This window comes from Mesoplodon mirus (assembly GCF_964341445.2).
Source record: "Mesoplodon mirus genome assembly, chromosome: 13".
Lineage (NCBI taxonomy): Eukaryota > Metazoa > Chordata > Mammalia > Artiodactyla > Ziphiidae > Mesoplodon > Mesoplodon mirus.
The window spans coordinates 72,172,182-72,190,551 of record NC_138989.1 but is presented as its reverse complement, the minus strand read 5'-3'; the positions used below and the strand labels follow the sequence as shown (position 1 = coordinate 72,190,551).

Genomic DNA, 18,370 nt, shown 5'->3' with positions numbered 1-18,370 from the left:
AAAGACAACTATATACAACCAAATTCCATATCTCAAAATATGATATCAAAATCAGACCAAATGTTTCAAATACTCTAACACCAAGCTCCACCTTACAATTATCTTCGGAAGTCTGATAAACCAATATCATGAAGGGCAAAAATACAACTTCTTACTTATGTAGTTATCTTACCCTCCAATACTTGGAGCACACAACCAGAAGCGACCTCTGTGTGAATGCACAAAAAGAGATGCTTTGGCAATTCTGACAATAAATTGGTTTGGATTCCTCTTCAAATATTGGCTCAGTATCCTGAAAAGAGAAAGATCTGTAAAACTTTAGGATTGGCTGGGTCGTCAGTTGAAATTATCACACAATGATAAAGAAAACAAAATGAAATAATTGTTTGAAATAATTGATATGTTCATCAATTTAGCCCCTCACGTGAGAACCAAGGTAGTAAAAAGCAGCAAAGATATACTCTAAAATCATCTGGGTACAACATCTTTGCTACAAAGCTACTTAAGATTAAAATACTAATGTTGAGTCAGAGTGTCATCACTGCCAAAGACAGATGACAAAAATTTGAGTCAATCCTAATTTTTACAGTTACATGTGCTTGTAGGTTAAAAAAAAAAAAAAACTCATCAATTCCTGCACTTTCTCCCAGATTCAATGTCTAAAAATTCCCTAACTGAAGAGATTACTATCTATAGTGCCAGAAAATTGATCTGCCTTTCTTATTGCTAAAAAGTAACAAGGAATTCAAGTCCAAAGAACTCAGAGGACTAAAACTTGCTTTATACCTTCTTTGTGGTGGTTTGCTTTATTTTTTCCCCTCAAGCAAACTACCTTTTAACTTCAAATTTAAACAGAAGCAGTTGAGGAAAATCCTCTTCTGTGTTTCTCTACTTCAGATCCTGCACAGCATGTTTCTCTGCTTTGCATCCTTGATAAGGCAGATATCTACCCTCAAAAGGGAAAAAAAATAATTTACGTACAGAGAGAGCATACTAGGGGACTCTTCTATACTATGTCAACAAGACTATTGAAAAGAATAGCTTTTTCCTTCCTCTTTAAGTAAAAAAGAGAAGGGGCTTATCATGACTAAAATGTAAGACTCCATAAGAACAGAAACAGAGAACTGACTTCCAGCCTCATTTGTCTCACCTGCAGGCCACTTATTTCCGAGGTAACAATCCACACCTTCAAGATGCCCGTCACTGAGAGTGCCACCACGGTGTCCTCTACACCGAGAAGGAAAAAGAAGCCAATTACAAGCCAATTACAAGCACAACATTTCTAAACAATAATATGGTTACAACAGTGACATGGACCATGGTATGCTTTTTTTTTTTTTCTTCCATCACCCTCCCTAGCCCACCCCACCCCTCTAGTTGGTCACAAAGCACCAAGCTGATCTCCTTGTGCTATGCAGCTGCTTCCCCCTAGTTTTCTCAGGGTATATGCCCAGTAGTGGGATTGCTGAGTCGTATGGTAGTTCTATTTTTAGTTTTTTAAGGAGCCTTTGAGATGTTTCTTGTTTAAGGTAGGATTGTATTGCTATAAACTTCCCTCTTAGAACTGCTTTTGCTGCATTCCATAGGTTTGGGTTGTTGTGTTTTCATTTGTCATTTGTTTCTAGGGTTTTTTTAATTTCCTCTTTGATTTCTTCAGTGATCTCTTGCTTATTAAGTAGTGTGTTGTTTAGCCTCCACGTGTTTGTATTTCTTACAGATTTTTTCCTGTAATTGATATCTAGTCTCATAGCATTGTGGTCAGGAAAGATACTTGATACGATTTCAATTTTCTTAAATTTACCAAGGCTTGACCTGTGACCCAAGATATAATCTATCCTGGAGAATGTTCCATGAGCACTTGAGAAGAATGTGTATATTGTTGTTTTTGGATGGAATGTCCTATAAATAACAATTAAGTCCATCTTGTTTAATGTATCATTTAAAACTTGTGTTTCCTTATTTATTTTCACTTTGGATGATCTGTCCATTGGTGAAAAGTGGGGTGTTAAAGTCCCCTACTATGATTGTGTTACTGTCAATTTCCCCTTTTATGGCTGTTAGTATTTTCCTTATGTATTGAGGTGCTCCTATGTTGGGTACATAAATATTTACAATTGCTACATCTTCTTCTTGGTTGGATCCCTTGATCATTATGTAGTGTCCTTTGTCTCTTGTAATAGTCTTTGTTTTAAAGTCTATTTTGTCTGATACGGGAATTGCTACTCCAGCTTTCTTTTGATTTCCATTTGCATGGAGTATCTTTTTCCACCCCCTCACTTTCAGTCTGTATGTGTCCCTAGGTCTGAAGTGGGTCTCTTGTAGACAGCATATATACGGGTCTTGTTTTTGTATCCATTCAGCCCATCTATGTCTTTTCGTTGGGGCATTTAATCCATTTACATTTAAGGTAATTATCGATATGTATGTTCCTATTACCATTTTCTTAATTGTTTTGGGTTTATTATTGTAGGTCTTTTCCTTCTCTTGTGTTTCCTGCCTAGAGAAGTTCCTTTAGCATTTGTTGTAAAGCTGGTTTGGTGGTGCTGAATTCTCTTAGCTTTTGCTTGTCTGTAAAGGTTTTAATTTCTCCATCAAATCTGAATGAGATCCTTGCTGGGTAGAGTAATCCTGGTTGTAGTTTCTTCTCCTTCATCACTTTAAATATGCCCTGCCACTCCCTTCTGGCTTGCAGAATTTCTGCTAAAAGATCAGCTGTTAACCTTATGGGGATTCCCTTATGTGGTGTGCTTTAATGAAATTAAATAACAGCATGTTTTACAATTAGCATGCAAACCTAATTCTATATTTTATGAAATAACAGGGAACAGATTTCAAAACAGGTTAATGAAGATGATCAAAAAATTTGGAGTTCAAGGAAAAGTTTTTTTTTTAGCTGCTTGATTTATTTCTAACTTACAAGTTTTAATAATTTCAAATATTCTTGATTACTAGGCTAAAATATTACTTTAAAAGTAAAGAATTTTAAGAATTTAAAAAACTAAAAATCAAACACACAACTTCTATTCTTCAAAGTTCACTTTTAGTTATTCATCATGGGGGAGCACAGTCACTTTCTTTCTTCAGGGCACACATTTCCCCCTTCCCCACCTCCCTTGCCCGCCATTTTATTGCACACCACACCCTCCATAGGCCATGATCAAGAGAAAGACATGACATAAAACCCAAATTCATCAGCTTCGGGTGAGGGAGCAGTCACAGCACGACAGTAATGTTCGTGAATTCTGAGAGGAGGGGCATTAGATAGCAGTCTAATGCAGGCTCCAGAGTGAGGGAGTATGCGTTAAAATCACATTTTCTTCACTAATTAACCAATGAACTGTGCACAACTTAACTAACCTAGCCTAAATTCAATTTGCTTATCTGTAAGCAAATGTAAATGAATAAAGTAACGACAGTACCTACCTCAGTGGCCTGTTATGAGAATTAAGACACACCACAGGTATAGCCCTCAACACATCTATAAAAGTTAGTTATTACTGTTATTTAAAAAACAGTGTTTGCTACATTTCAATATAAACTTTATTTGTACTGCCTGGCTCCATAGGCAAGGTAAAGCACTGAAATGCACTGATTACAATTCCACAATCTCTGTACAAAGAAGCTAGAACAACTACTCACAAGTCTGTCAATTACTGTAAAAGTGCAACATACCAATATATCTAAAATTCTCAAATATCTACACACTAGAATAGGGTAAAGCAGATTAAAAATTGTGTATGTTACCAACATTATAAACTGACAACACTTAGAAATGCATGCACAACACAAAATTTTCCATTAAAGTTACATTCTGTCCTATTCAGACCAGTGTGTACATGTATATTTCACATGTGGATAATTCCCACACACACCTAGATAATGTTTTTTGTACCTATGTACAAACTATTTTTAGAGACCTCATCTAATCTGGGCTGCCTTCCTACTTGCCCTCAAAGCCCCTTCACTGCCTTCAATAATTCTAGCCTCTGTGCTATTTCTCTATCTCATCACATTTCACACCCTGAACTGCCATTTGTTTATATATCATCCTCCCTTACTAGAATTTGAGTCCCTTCAGTAATTCAATCCTTCGTACCTAGAAGACAGTAGGCACTCAATAAATATCTGCTGAATGGCTGTTGAATAAAAAGCTGATTTCCAACCATAAGAGGTAATAAAGGAAAGCTCCCACGAAACTGAAGGCAGTTCACCAATGGAGGTGGTGTAACACAGTGGTAAAGTAACCGCTCGGGTCCATCTGGGCACCAGTAAGCCACAGACTTGCTCTGTGATCTTAAGTAAAGACTCCACCATGCTACACTTCACCCATCTCCGCATCCACACATCCTAAGACAACTGTACCTATCCCACTGGGTGTTGTGAGAACTGTTACCACATGTAATGCTCAGCATGCGCCCGATACTGTGAGCACGCAGTAAATGAAGTCTCACAGCGTGGCAGTGGTGCTAATTACAGGTCAGCCTTTACAGAAGAGCATACAACTATGAGGCACTTGGGAGGAAAAAAAGGCTCCAAAAGAGACATATAGGAATATACATGTTCAGTATTAATTACTGTTCTTGTCCTGAACAATTTTACTTTTGTTCTCGCAATTGTTACTGAAAGGTTTCAACAGAAATGAAGAAAACATACTTGTATTTGTTGAGCATCAACTACACACCAAGCACTTACCAGGACCTTTCATTAAATTTAATTGTGTGTAATCTCCTCCATTTTCATCATCTCCACAAAAAATGGAAACACTTCCTATGCCTCCTCAGCAAGTGACAAAACCGGGTCCAAGAAATACACAGATAAACTATAGTTCCTCCTACCATACCTCCAAGGGGTTAAGATATTCTTCCACTTCAGAAAATCACTGACACACTCTAAGACAGCCAGAAACTAGTGATCTATTCCATGGAATGGAGATAATGTAACACTTTAAATCTTAATTCAATCAAAGACTCCTTTATGAAGGTAGAGACAGACCATAAATCATGAGAGAAGTTATTTCTTAAACCTAAGAATATAATATAACAAAGTATATTAATATGTGACACATCATACAACTCTACAGTAAACTAACCATTAAGTCATAGTGTAGAAATTCCTAAAGGGCACACTGACCTTGTGTTCGGTGGGATCGAATAATACTCATGGAGCTAATCCAATCTGGAGAAATCTTTGATACTAAGGAGTACAACACCTCAAGGCTGGTGGCATCCACCACGAGGATTTCGGGATAATGGCCATGGCATAGAAGCCTTCCTTCTCTCTGATTTCCAACAGAGAACTGGTAGAACTAAAAGGAAGAAGATTTTTAAATATTCTTTACTTGAGATACTTGATTCACATGGATGCACCAAGCTTATTATGATGCTCAATTTCTCCAGTAATATTTCCAGACATGTACTATATGGTACATATTACATGCGTCTACATATACACATGTCTACACATGTGCAGACATCAAGTTACATTAATATTTCAAAATATCTAACAAAATTATTTTCTTCCTAATATCTTATCTTCCTTTTTGAACTATTTTGGAGCAGAATTCATGATAATTCTTTTTTGTTCTCCTGTAGCATCTAAAACAGGGTTGTTGAATGAATTAATAAAACACCTGAATAAAATCAGCTTCACAAATCAAAGCAAAAGGGTAGCTCACGTGGGTCACAAAAATAATATGAGTTTGAGATGAATGAGAATCAGTGAGTATAGGTTTATAATTACTAGTTATGACCAAATAAAATTTAGAAGCAAGGATGATTCTGTTCAAATATACTCAGAAGTAAATTCTGAGTAATCTAAGTGTGTTATTTTAGATTAGAGTGTGAAACAACCATTATAAACCATTCTCATAGTGCACACTTATACTTTGTGGAAGAAAAACAGAGGAAGAACCAATACAATGGTGTTACTCATGCCAAGAATAACTCAAAAGGATAAGATGAGTTTCCATCAAGCAAAGAGCAGAGAAAGAATAACTCTAAGACCAACAACTTATCAAAGGTTCTGTCTTCCCTTAGCCTCAAAAAAAAGAAAAAGTGACTCTCTTAGTGGAATGATTCTCCTAGAGGATTTTTAGAAGGTAAAGACATCTAGTAACCAGACTACTACTTTCCAAGGGATTGGACCTTATATAAATCACGTGAGGGCAAGCTAGACACCGCACAAGGGGCAATGCTGTAACCACTCCACAACTGGGGAGATAAGTAAGAAACCCAGGTCCAGTCTGCTCCCACACTCATCCACCCACTGCTCAGAGCTCAACGTTGCATGTGAAGGAAGACAATCTTTTCTCAACTATGAAGTTCCCTGCACAAGGAGCACAACTTCTTAAACATAAACACTGAGCATGGAGCACATTAACTAAGTGCAAGGTAGCACCACTAAACCCCAGAGAGGGGTCTAATAAAACATAGACTATCATAGGGGGGACCTCTAGATCTCAGGTTGATCCATAACACACGATCTGGGCTCCCAGGGACTGCCAGGCTCTCGCATGCATATAATAATGTGACCATAGGTAGCCTTGACCCACAGAAGGGGAGGATGTGTGAAGGAGAAAGGGATGGGGCACGTAAGCAAACTTTGTCAGCGCTCACTCAGCACCAGCCAGGAAAGACATGTGCACTGCAGTCACTAGAGAAGAGCTCTGTCCTGAGGGCAGGGATATTTTATTAGATATGCCTGACTAAATGCCTCTCACTTTTGCTTGAAAGTTATATTCTCAAACCATCTTCCGAACGCTGATTTAGCTTCCAAGACACTTTGATATGGGCAAGAAAGGTGTCCTTAATGGAGAAACAGGTTTTCCAAATATTAAAAAGGGATGCCCCCATGTGATAATTTAATAAGTTGGCACTTCCTTATGATTTCAGTAAGTGCCAATGCCATCAAGGTTCATCATTGCTACACATATAAGAACAACCTGGGGACTTCCCTGGTGGCGCAGTGGTTAAGAATCTGCCTGCCAGTGCAGGGGACACAGGTTCAAGCCCTGGTCCAGGAATATCCCACATGCCATGGAGCAACTAAGCCCGTGCACCACAACTACTGAGCCTGTGCTCTAGAGCCCGTGAGCCACAGCTACTGAGCCCACGTGCCACAACTACTGAGCCCATGCGCCTAAAGCCTGTGCTCCGCAACAAGAGAAGCCACTGCCATGAGAAGCCTGCGCACCGCAACGAAGAGTAGCCCCCGCTCGCCGCAACCAGAGAAAGCCCGCGCGCGGCAATGAAGACCCAACGCAGACAAAAATAAATAACTAAATAAACAAAAATTTTTTTTAAAACCTGCTTCTGAACCTGAGAGGGTGAGGATCACCCAGGAAACACCTGTCACACACACTAGTAAATGCCAAAAAGCATCTTCTACTTAGAGATGGCTGCCAATCTAAATACGGAAGGCCTAATACAGGATCTGATAAATAGCAGGCACTGAAAATATATTGAATAAAGATAATTTTTCCTAAAACATAAACCAAAAGTTTTTAAATCATAAAATTATACAACAGTTAAAATATTTATATCCAATGAGTTTGATACTTATATATAATTTTCCAATTAAATTATCTATAAAGTCAATGAATCTAAATGATTTTATTTTCCCTTGTCTCTTTACAAATCTTGATGATTCTTCATATGATAAAAAATAAATAATACAGGCCCTTTAAATAAAAAGTATATGCCGTAACAGCATTGAAGAAGCAACTTTTAAAAGGATTTTGCCAGGGCAATAAGTAGTCACTAAAGATTTATATCACACTAACCATCTGTGAAAATTTTCCTTTGCTTGTCTAACTTGTGTTAGCACAGAAGGTTTTCTTCCTCAACAAATGATTTTACTTGTCTGTTTTAAGGGAGGCAGTATGATATAACAGAAACAACACAGTCCCTAGAGTCAGATAAAGCTGATTTGGGATCCTAGTGCCAGGAATGACTCACTGTGAGACTGGGGCAAGTCATTTAATCACTCCGGCTATCAGCTTCCTTATACCTAAAAGGATGTACTCCTACCTAATTTGTAAGGATGTGGGGAGGCCTAAATGAGAAACCATACAAGAAACACCTATACAATATCTCTTATAAATGTGAGTTCTCTTCTCTTCCCTCTTCTTCCCCACTGAGAACATAAATCACATTTTCTATATACATTGTAATTTCCCAACACTCAACACAGTAAATGATGAGTAGTTTGAAGCACAAAGAATTTGACAGTTATGAAAGAAGAAGGAAGAATACCAGGAATGTAAGTGAGAAGCTATAAATTCCTGTGCAAATTCCTGTGTAAGCCAGGCATATGAAATGGTCCTTTCTTTTACAGAGTTGTGAAGTCAAAACACGAGCTCAAGAACCAACTGCACAAGCAAGGAAAAGGGTATCAACCCCAAAGTGGATAGTGTCAATCGTGAGTGGAATCACAAAGGCTTTAGCAAGAGAGAATTCCATTATTTAGGATCTAGAACACTTACCCAACCAGTAAAGGGGGTCTCACCTGGGTAACCAGGATAGTCAGAGAGAGCAGAAGCAGCAGTGACAATGGCTTACGTATTACATCTTTCAACATTAGTCTCCTCTTCTTTGTTTTCCTCCCCCACTACACTGTCTAATGAAAAATACTTTTACTACTCTAATTCTAGTCTTCCTGTCCTATTACCCATCCCCACCCACTTCTCATATAAACATATAGACTCAATGTTTACAAAACATTTTTTCAATTGTACACCTATAATAAATTGTGCTGACTTGGCCAGTTACAGAAATTGATACTAACCTGTATGCCCGTATGTGTACAAGCTAATTTTGTAAATTCAATACATCTGCCATCATTCACGTCCCAGAGGCACATCTCTCTATAAAATAAGATAACAGCTGACTTTAAATCTGAGTTTTGGAAGCACTGTTAAACTTTGTCACAGTGGTTTAAAATTAATCTTCCATTAAAACCGACATATTTCTGAAAAAGTATTGATAGTATATAGTCATTATTGCTGTTCATCAAAAATTCTGGTCCTCCCACCCACCATCCTAAACTCCCCTCCCACCTAACCACCCCCACCTTGATCCACATTCTTTCTGGGCACCTGGGAGGACTGCACCTCCTGGCTCCCTTTTAGTTGGTGGAGTCTTGTGAGGAGTTCTGACCAGAACTGATAGGAGACCCTCCAGAACTCTCCTCCTCTGCCTCTATTCCAGATAGCGGCGGCTCCTTCACCCTCAGCCTCAAAGTAAGGAGAATTATGAAGCAGAGTACAGCCCTAAGTGATATATGAAGGGCAAGTGACAAAAACTAGAAATAAACTTTTAATTTAAACCACTGCAATTTTCCATCGGTTATCAGCCTACTAGAAAACTTAGCACTGCAAAAAGCAAAACTTAAGGTCAACTGAATTCCAAATCTTTGCAAATTCAATATAATATTCCAGTTTTGATTCCATATTTATTGCAGAAGTTTTATTGCCTGCATACCAAAAGAAAAAAGCTTTATCTCACACTAAAGATACAACATTTGAAATTAGAAATGTCAATATGCCTTGTATTTTAAAGAAGTAAACTTAAGATTTATTTAACAGAAGACAACATTAATAAAATGTAATGATCCTGATATTAGGGTATTCTTTAAGTTGCTTTTTCCTATATCTCATATGGTATAAAATTTTCAAAGGAAATTCACCCGATCTGTTTAGAATATTCACTCTAATATGAATTATCCTTTAATTGGCCAAAAGGTACTATATTTTCACCTGCTGCTGCCTTTCAGTTACACAAGGTTCTTTTTAAATTCATAAATTATGAGGAGTGGAAGGGACAAGTTCTTAAGTAATTCTCTTCCAGTTCCCCAACTCCCTCAATAACATACTGTGTAAATATACAATTTTCTAAACACTCTAAAAGTTTTTTCTTCTAATTCCCCACACTCTAGACCCTACAAATACTGTTCAATGACCTACTTCTCTAAAAGCAAGCTCTATTCTGAGCTTTAGGAATACATGTAGCCATATTAGTGCATTAATGTACATCAATATAACTGTTTAAACTTTTGCATGGCTTCGTCTTCCAAATTTATGCTAGCCTAGCATCACTGAAGTTTTTTAAAACTCTCAGAGTTCTCGGCCAACTCAATAAACATGCCTTGGGGATTAATGACCATTCTTTAAATTTTATGGTATTCTGAGTTTCTCAAAAGCAAGGCAAAAACATAATCATAAATTACAATAAAATACAAAGTATTATAAAAATCATTAATAAAGATAAAATTCATTTTGAAAACCATATTTCAAATATCTTTATGTTGAAACAACTGAGGCATTTATTTAAAAGAGACGCCAAAAGAAAAAAAAATTCCCTACTTACTAATACAGTGGTACTATTTGCAATACAGACTTATGAGGAGAAAAGTGAATAAGAAAATACTTACCCACTCTCGGATGCGCTCACAATATACTGTTTGTCACTAGAAGCACAAGCTTTAGATAAACAGGTGATTGAAGCTGTGTGACCAAACAACAGTGCTCGAGGATTAACCTAGAAATACACAAATATGTTGATATTCGTACCAAATTTTTTTAAGTAATCATTTTTAGAAATCCTGTTAAATATTCAGTACAATATACAGACACAAATTTGAGAAGAACTGCTCAGAACACCAAAAACTAAGAGCTGCAAAACACTGACTCCCACCAATTTAATGCGCACAATCATCCCACCATGTAGTTCTAAAGTCAAAAGTGGAAAACCAAGAGGTGACATTACTTGCCCAATATCATGCAGAGAATGATGGAACCAGGATTTAAAGCAGGGCAGTGTTTAGCACTAAGCTCCAATACACTGAGAAATCAGGTTAAGAATGTGAATGAGTATATAAAATAATTTAACCTCACCTATTTTTAAAATAATACTTTGCATGATTTGAAAGTACATTTAGAGTCTCTAGACCAACATCCCCAAACACGAAAAATAGAGAACAGGTACCCTCCCAAAAGCTGATATCAGTGTTGACTATCAGGAGCCAGACTGACCTTCACAGACTAACGATTTAGTGCCATAGTGCCTTATGAAAGGATGGCTTAATACCCACTATTCTAAAATAGTCTAGCAATCAGCCCCCAAATTCATCTACTTTGTACCAAACTGCGTGCTATCATTTCAGGTTACTTCAAGGCCTTAAGTAATTTCAGGATATCTTTCTTAAACATTTAATACATACAAATAATATTCGTAACACATGTACAAGACATAAAAAAATACATAACCACATACTCAATACCCAGTTAAAAATAACAGAATATGATTAATACCTTTAAAGCCCCTTTAATGATATCCATTTTGCAAAGAATCAGAATCACTTTAGCCATATTTTGCATACTTATAATTAAAAGAAAAATACAATCATTGTTTATGGTTAGAACAGGCCTAGAATGTTTTCTCATACATCCAAAATTTTCTCATATAACCAAACTCATTTCTATACAGAGACTCTGTGTTCCTCCACTGGGAAAAAATATGCTCTTGGTCAATTCTTTAATTTCTCCCAAGAAAATCAAATTTACCAATTGCTAGTTTTATTTTCAATGTACATGGCTTTGCTAGAAAATCCCATTTTCAGTCATAACAGAGTAACTAGAACTGACTGTACTCCCACCAAAATCTAGAAAAAATGAACAAAAATAATTGAATGAAGTATAAAAATCACATAATCATCTCAATAGAGGCAATAAAAGCATTTGACAAAACTCAATATCCTTTCATGATTAAAAACTCTCAACAAATTGGGTATAGAAGGAATGTACCCCAACATAATAAAGGCCATATACAACAAGACCACAGATAACATCATATTCAACAGTAGAAAGCTAGCAGCCTTTTCTCTAAGATAAAGAACAAGACAAAGATAGCTACTCTTGACATTTCTAATCAACATAATACTGGAAGTCTTAGCCAGAGCAATTGGGCAAAAAAGTAAACAAACAAAGCATCCAAATTGAAAAGGAAGAAGTAAATTTGTCTCTGTTGTAGGTGACATGATCTTATATGTAGAAAATCCTAAAGACTCCACCAAAAGACTGTTAGAACTAACGAACAAATTCAGAAAAGCTGCATGATACAAAATAAACATACAAAAATCAGTTGTTTCTATAACAACAAGATATCTGACAGAGAAATTAAGAAAGCAATCCCACTTACAATAGCCTCAAAAAGAATAAATTACTTAGAAATAAATTTAACCAAGGAGGTGAAACACCTGTAATCTGAAAATTATAAGACACTAATGAAAGAAATGGAAGAAGAAATAAATAACGTGGGAAAGATATCCCACGTTCTTGGGTTGGAAGAATTAATGTTATTAAAAGGTCCATACTACCCAAAGCCATCTACAGAGTGAATGCAAACCTATCAAAATTCCAATGGTGTTTTTCAGAAATAGAAAAATAGAAAAAATCATGATAAAATTTGTGGGGAACCATAAAAGACACCAAATAGCCAAAGCAATTTTGAGAAAGAACGAAGTTGGAGGCTTCACACAATAAGTATTAATATAACTGGAGGAAAAATTAAAATATGGTATATTGTTATATTTATACCTTTTATCTATATCTCACCATATCCCATAAAAATTTATGTCATAGTTATTAACTAATAAACATTTCACACATAATCAGTACAAAGATAATCTGTTCAACATATTCAAAAAACCATCCATCATCAAAGACCACAGTTCAAAAGTGACAGTTATCAAGTTATCAGTGGCAAGGTGTGATGTTTAGAATAAAATGATGTGATGTGTCAGTTCTTAAGAGTAAACACTAACATCAATGTTCCAATCTGGAACTTTGAGGCTACTAGTTCTATAGTCAGCCAACAATCAGCACTCCTTTTTTTTCCCCCTTTAGCTTTTTTTCTTTCTACTACCTGAGATGCTACAATTACATTCATTAAATAAATCCTTACTATGTACAAGCACTGTGATAACTGCTTAATACACATTCCTTCATAGAATTCTTACCACAACCTTGTGTAGTTGATCCTATTTGAAACATGGCAAGACTTAGGCACCAAATGGCTAAAAATTGCCAAAAGTCACACAGCTAGACACTAACTACAGTAGCCAAGATTGAAGCCAACCTCACCCACCTGCAACATCTGAGCTCTTACCATAATGTTTCACTTCGTTCATTAGCGCCATGTGTTATACTATTCTTTGCAATTATAGTTGTATTCTCTGCAATTACAGCTTTATAGGTAGTCAAAGCATTAAAACACTATACTGTAGACAATACCTGCATTAACAGGTTCCCTCCTTTACTCTTATCACCATCTGTCTAGGTACTCACTAAACTACTGCTTCTGCAATATCTCTCAGATATTTTATTGCCACCATGTTAGGCCAGGCTGCCCTTTTCCACAGGTAAAAGGAGACCAACATATGGATGGCAGAAGTTCTAGCTACAGTTTAGAATCCTTTCCTAACAAAAGAAGGGAAGACACCATGACCTCAAGAGAAGGTATTTTGTGCCCTCCCCACTCTGTATGTTACATGACTTCTTATTGGCCCTTCATAGGCATAAATGACTGCTATAAAGTACATTAAGAAGGCCCTCCATATGAATCAAAAGACAATAACCAAGCCACTTTTTATTCAGCCTTCTTTTCCCCTGGGTAAATAGTCCAATTCTCTTAATATCTTTCAAAGGATGTATTTCTCTCCTAGTCAGTCTCCTCTCCCCCTTTAATCCCTCTTACTTGAATTTAAATAAATATAACATTCTAGTGAAATCCATGCAAAAAATTCAGTAAAAGAATGGTTTCTAAGATCTTACGAGTAAGTCTTATTGCTTGTAATAATTCCAATAAAATGTGGTTGGATTTTGTTCTCCTCATCACTACACTGCTGATTCATATGTAGTTTGCTATCAATCCTGAAGGCATATCACGTTCTACAACACTCATTTCCAAGTCGCTTTCCAAACTGTATCCCTAGCCTTGACATGTCATCCAAGTATGTGGATCATATTTTCAGTTCTAGCAATTCCATGCCTAGGTGAATACCTAAGAGCAACGAAAACATATGTCCACACAAAAACTCACACACAAATGTTCAAAGCAGCATTATTCACTATGGTCAAAAGTAAAAACAACCCAAATGCCCATCAACTGATCAACAGACAAATAAATAGCAGTATACCTATACAATGGAATTTCATTTGGCCATTAAAAGAAATGAAATATTGATACATGCTACAACATGGATGAACCTTGAAAATATTATGCTAAGTGAAAAAAGCCAACAAAAGATCACATACTAAATGATTCTATTTACATAAAATGTCCAGAATAGGCAGATCTATAGAGACAGGAAACAGATTTGTGGTTGCCCAGGGGACATGGGGGTATATTGGGAGTAACTGCTACAAAGTACAAGGTTTGCTTCCGAGGTGATGAAAATGTTCTAAAATTGACTGTGGTAATGGCTGCACAACTCTGTGAAAAGAGTAAAAAAACATTAAATTGTATACTTTAAAGAGTATATTGTATGGCGTGTAAATTTTATCTCAATAAGCCTGTTAAAAAAAAATGTTCTCAACTTTCTTGCTTCTACATTCCATGCCAGCTACCACCCCATTCTCTCTGTTTCCCCTTACAGAAAAATTCCTGGGGAGAGTTGTCAGAGATTGGAGGTTAAAATATGGAAAAAGAGAGTCTCTCCACAGACAGCCAGCACCCAGAAGCAGAGCATACTGAGCATTCCACACCAGTAAAGGATGGCAAAAAATACATAGCGACTTTTAAAATAAATATGACAAAATCTACAAACAGTTTTACAAAAAGTTTTGTTCTCTTCAAGACACTGACCTTAGAAGGTACAAATGCTCAAAATTGTTTTTTAATATCTTTTTTGGAAACCTCCTTCAATATGGTTAGAAATTTTCTGAAAAATGTTAAATGTAACATATTAAGCCAGGTAGGATAGCTATTATAATTGAAAATCAAGCCAAAAGCCAGCAGAAGTCAACTCTGATGAATAATGTAAATAATCATTCTGAATACCAATTTTAGTCCAAATATATCTCACAGAAGATATATTATGAGGTCAAATTATTCTGGAACTGTGTTATTTTTTTGTTAAGTAGTTTCTTATATGTGAAAAGTACAATAGGCACTTCAAACACTCACTTCCAAGTCTACTGAAAGATCCCAGAGACATATTTGCCCATCATGGCATCCAGTCACGATCGTGGCCCCATCATCTGTTAAAAGTACTGCTGAGATGCAGTGGGTTGGTGCTTTGCGACCCCAAAGAACGATGGGTAGAACAAGGCTGTTTCCTGCCATTGTGCTTTCAAACCTGGAAATGTTATAAGAATAATGTCAAATGGTATGTTTCCTTCTAAAACATATTACACATTTTTCTTATGAAGCCAACTTGAACTTCCTAAGTGCCAAAAATTCCTCTAAACATTATATATATAAATAAAACAGACACATACATCAAAGTATATAAAATCTAATTAAAATCTCAATTAATCCTCACAACAAATCACACAGTAAGTACTATTAGCGCTCCTCTTTCACATGTAAAGACAGTGAGTCATAAAGAGTTGCAAAGTGAAAATGGACGAAATGGAGCCCCAGTCAAGACCCAGGCAGCCTGACTTAGAACCCGGGGTCTTACTCACTCTGCTATGCTACCAAGGCAAGTGAGGTCTCCAAATCTTGTTAAGTCTCCAAACCAATAATAGTTAGCAATGTCCAAGAAAAACTGAGAGTTCTTGACAGTGTCCTAAACATTCAAAAGAATATTGCCCACTGAGAAACTCATTCACCATATTTAGTACAAACCTATTATGTCTCAAAGTCAAGAATGTCTTTTATTCTAAACTCTGAAACCTGAGGGATAAAGAACTTTAAACTCATTTCTGCATAATAAAAATTTAGTTCTGGTAAAGGTGTTTAAATTTGAGATGAATAATCAATTAAGCAGTGTATATTAGAGTACCCTGTTTATAACACAAATATAAGGAATTATTCCTTCATATGACAAAATTAAGATCTAGTTAGTGAAACAACTAGATTTAGGTGTTATAAACTGTGTGATTAAAGACTTAAATACTAGTTCAGAGAAGTTCAAGAGACATGAAAACTGGCATAATCAGAGAGGGCTCCATATAACACAGAGACTCTGCCAGACCTATGAGACACTATGAGTCACTGATAGGCTTGGTTTCTACGTGGCAACAAAAGATATGGGTATAATCTAGACTCTTTAGAACGCTAAGATTGTCCTAAGAAATTTTCAGAGACACTTAAAGGAATAACCACTTTCTATGAAAGAAACTAGTTCAATATCCATGGTCCTACTGCTGGTTGCTTTTAGTAAAAGTCTTTTCTTTAATCCACTACTTACACTCTTTAAACAAATAAATAAAACTAAAACTAAAATCCCTTTCCCTGGAAAGAAAATTAGGCAAGTAAAAAATTATGAATGATGTTTACCAAAAGCAGTCTATGTATATTACATCTTTTATTTTTTGTTAGAATTCATGGCTTTCACCAATTTGCCTCTCCCAAAACTTCATCTGTTTGCTACAAGTAGAAGTTGTTTGCTACAACTTGGGAAAAATTAATTCCAAGTTCCCTTCCTATTTATAAAACCATTTATGTATCATGTTCAGCAGTTCATAGACTACTATGACACTAACAATTCTTTCCATATTCCTATTTAATATTAGAAAATGAAACAAAGCACTGAGCCAACTTTAACAAGTTTGGTACAGCATGTTACTGGCTGAATAACATATCCAACAGTGACTTTCTCAAAAAGAGAATCTGGAAGGAGTTCATTCTTCCATGGTGACAGCATTTGTTTTTAAGTTATATCACCGAAGATTTCTCTCAATTAAATAAGCTCACAGCATCTAACACAATATGGTGAGATCTGGAAAGAACATTTCTCTCGATATTTGAGCACTCGTATTCGATGCATATGCCTAGCTTGAAGAGAATGCAAATACACAGATTCAGCACTAAGGAATATGTGTGTGACAGGGAGATGTGTCTGTTCTGATGCAACAGGAAAGAACATTCTGGCATTCAAGTGACAAGGAGCTCAGGGAAACCTGGAAGAAGAAGACATTTCATAGCTCTTAAAACAAGTGAAAATAATCGCCCATAACATGATAAAGGTATTGGAAAACACATCCATCTCTAACTCAGCTTCTCCAGAAACTAAAACAAATCTTCACATTCTAACGAAAATCAGGAACTGACAGTCAATCCGAATCTGAGAAGAATTCTCATTAAGGGCAATTAAGAATCTTCATAAAGGAATACATTGTATTAGTTTCCTAAAAACTGCCCTGACCACAAACTGAGTGGCTTAAAAAACAGAATTTGTTGTCTCATAGCTCTTGAGCTAGAAGTCTGAAAGTAGGTGGTGTCACAGTTAGTTCCTTTTGAGGGTTGTGAAGGGAAAGATCTGATCCACGCCTCTCTCCTTGGCTGGTAGAAGGCCAACTTCATGCTCGCATGGTGTTCTCCTACGTACCCGTCTCTCCCGTTTTGTATAAGGACACAGTCATGTTGGGTTAGGGCCCACCCTGATGACCTCATTTAACTTGATTACCTTTATAAAGACCTCCAAATAAGGGCACATTCTCAGGTACTAGAGGTTAAGACTTCAACATATGAATTTTAGGGGAACACAATTCAACTCATAGCAGGGACATGTCCTTTTAAAAGAACACAGCCTAAAATTAATGATCCAAAAAGCAATTCTCCCTTAGGAAATAATGTTACAGAACTTCACTATATCTTTTCCAAGGGATCACACTACATCAGCTTATCTGCTATGACAACTGCTTATCTGAGGAATTAGGTAAGAACTTCTGTCCAACCAAGGTGGGGGGGGAGGGGGGGATCGAATTCAAAATTCACTGCTCTATATGCAAGGACATTAGGGATTCACAGGGATAAAAAAAAAAATCACATTTTTCTGGAAAAGGCCCAAATCAAAAGTGACTGAATAAGTGATTAATGCCATATAGTATTAACTGTAATAGAAACTCTGAAGAAAATTCTTACTAACTCTCCAAAATATTGTGTACAATATACTCATATTTTGTAACTAATACATTAAGGGGAAATGCCACCTTTCAAATTTTAGAGTTATAAATAAATATGCTGTACGTCTAGATGCTCCTAAAAACAGAAGAATGCTAAGAACATTCAATTTTCATCTATGTTTGTATCAAATCTGACTTAAAATTATATTTAGACATTGGCTATTAAATAAAACTTTTTTACTGAAAAAGCTTTAGAGTCAAGTAACAGCAGTTCTAGATTCTACCCCTCATTTTGCCACC

The 18,370-nt window shown here is 36.3% G+C and overlaps 1 protein-coding gene across 7 annotated transcripts in view; it reads right to left on the bottom strand.

Annotated features, from left to right (window-relative positions):
- Positions 1 to 18,370, bottom strand: part of WDR7 (WD repeat domain 7) — a 361,510-nt gene that overhangs the window by 324,885 nt on the left and 18,255 nt on the right. For 4 of the 7 annotated variants that reach the window (XM_082641443.1, XM_082641445.1, XM_082641444.1 and 1 more), the window contains 6 exons: positions 15,183 to 15,354; positions 10,429 to 10,535; positions 8,785 to 8,863; positions 5,131 to 5,305; positions 1,151 to 1,227; positions 173 to 292 (listed from right to left, as the gene is read on the bottom strand). In XM_082641443.1, the coding sequence (XP_082497569.1) occupies positions 173 to 292; positions 1,151 to 1,227; positions 5,131 to 5,305; positions 8,785 to 8,863; positions 10,429 to 10,535; positions 15,183 to 15,341 (717 nt within the window). In that variant the 5' untranslated portion in view covers positions 15,342 to 15,354. Of the gene's footprint in view, positions 1 to 172; positions 293 to 1,150; positions 1,228 to 5,130; positions 5,306 to 8,784; positions 8,864 to 10,428; positions 10,536 to 15,182; positions 15,355 to 15,685; positions 15,766 to 18,370 lie in introns of those variants that run through there. The other 3 variants (XM_082641448.1, XM_082641449.1, XM_082641447.1) reach the window with 2 other exon arrangements.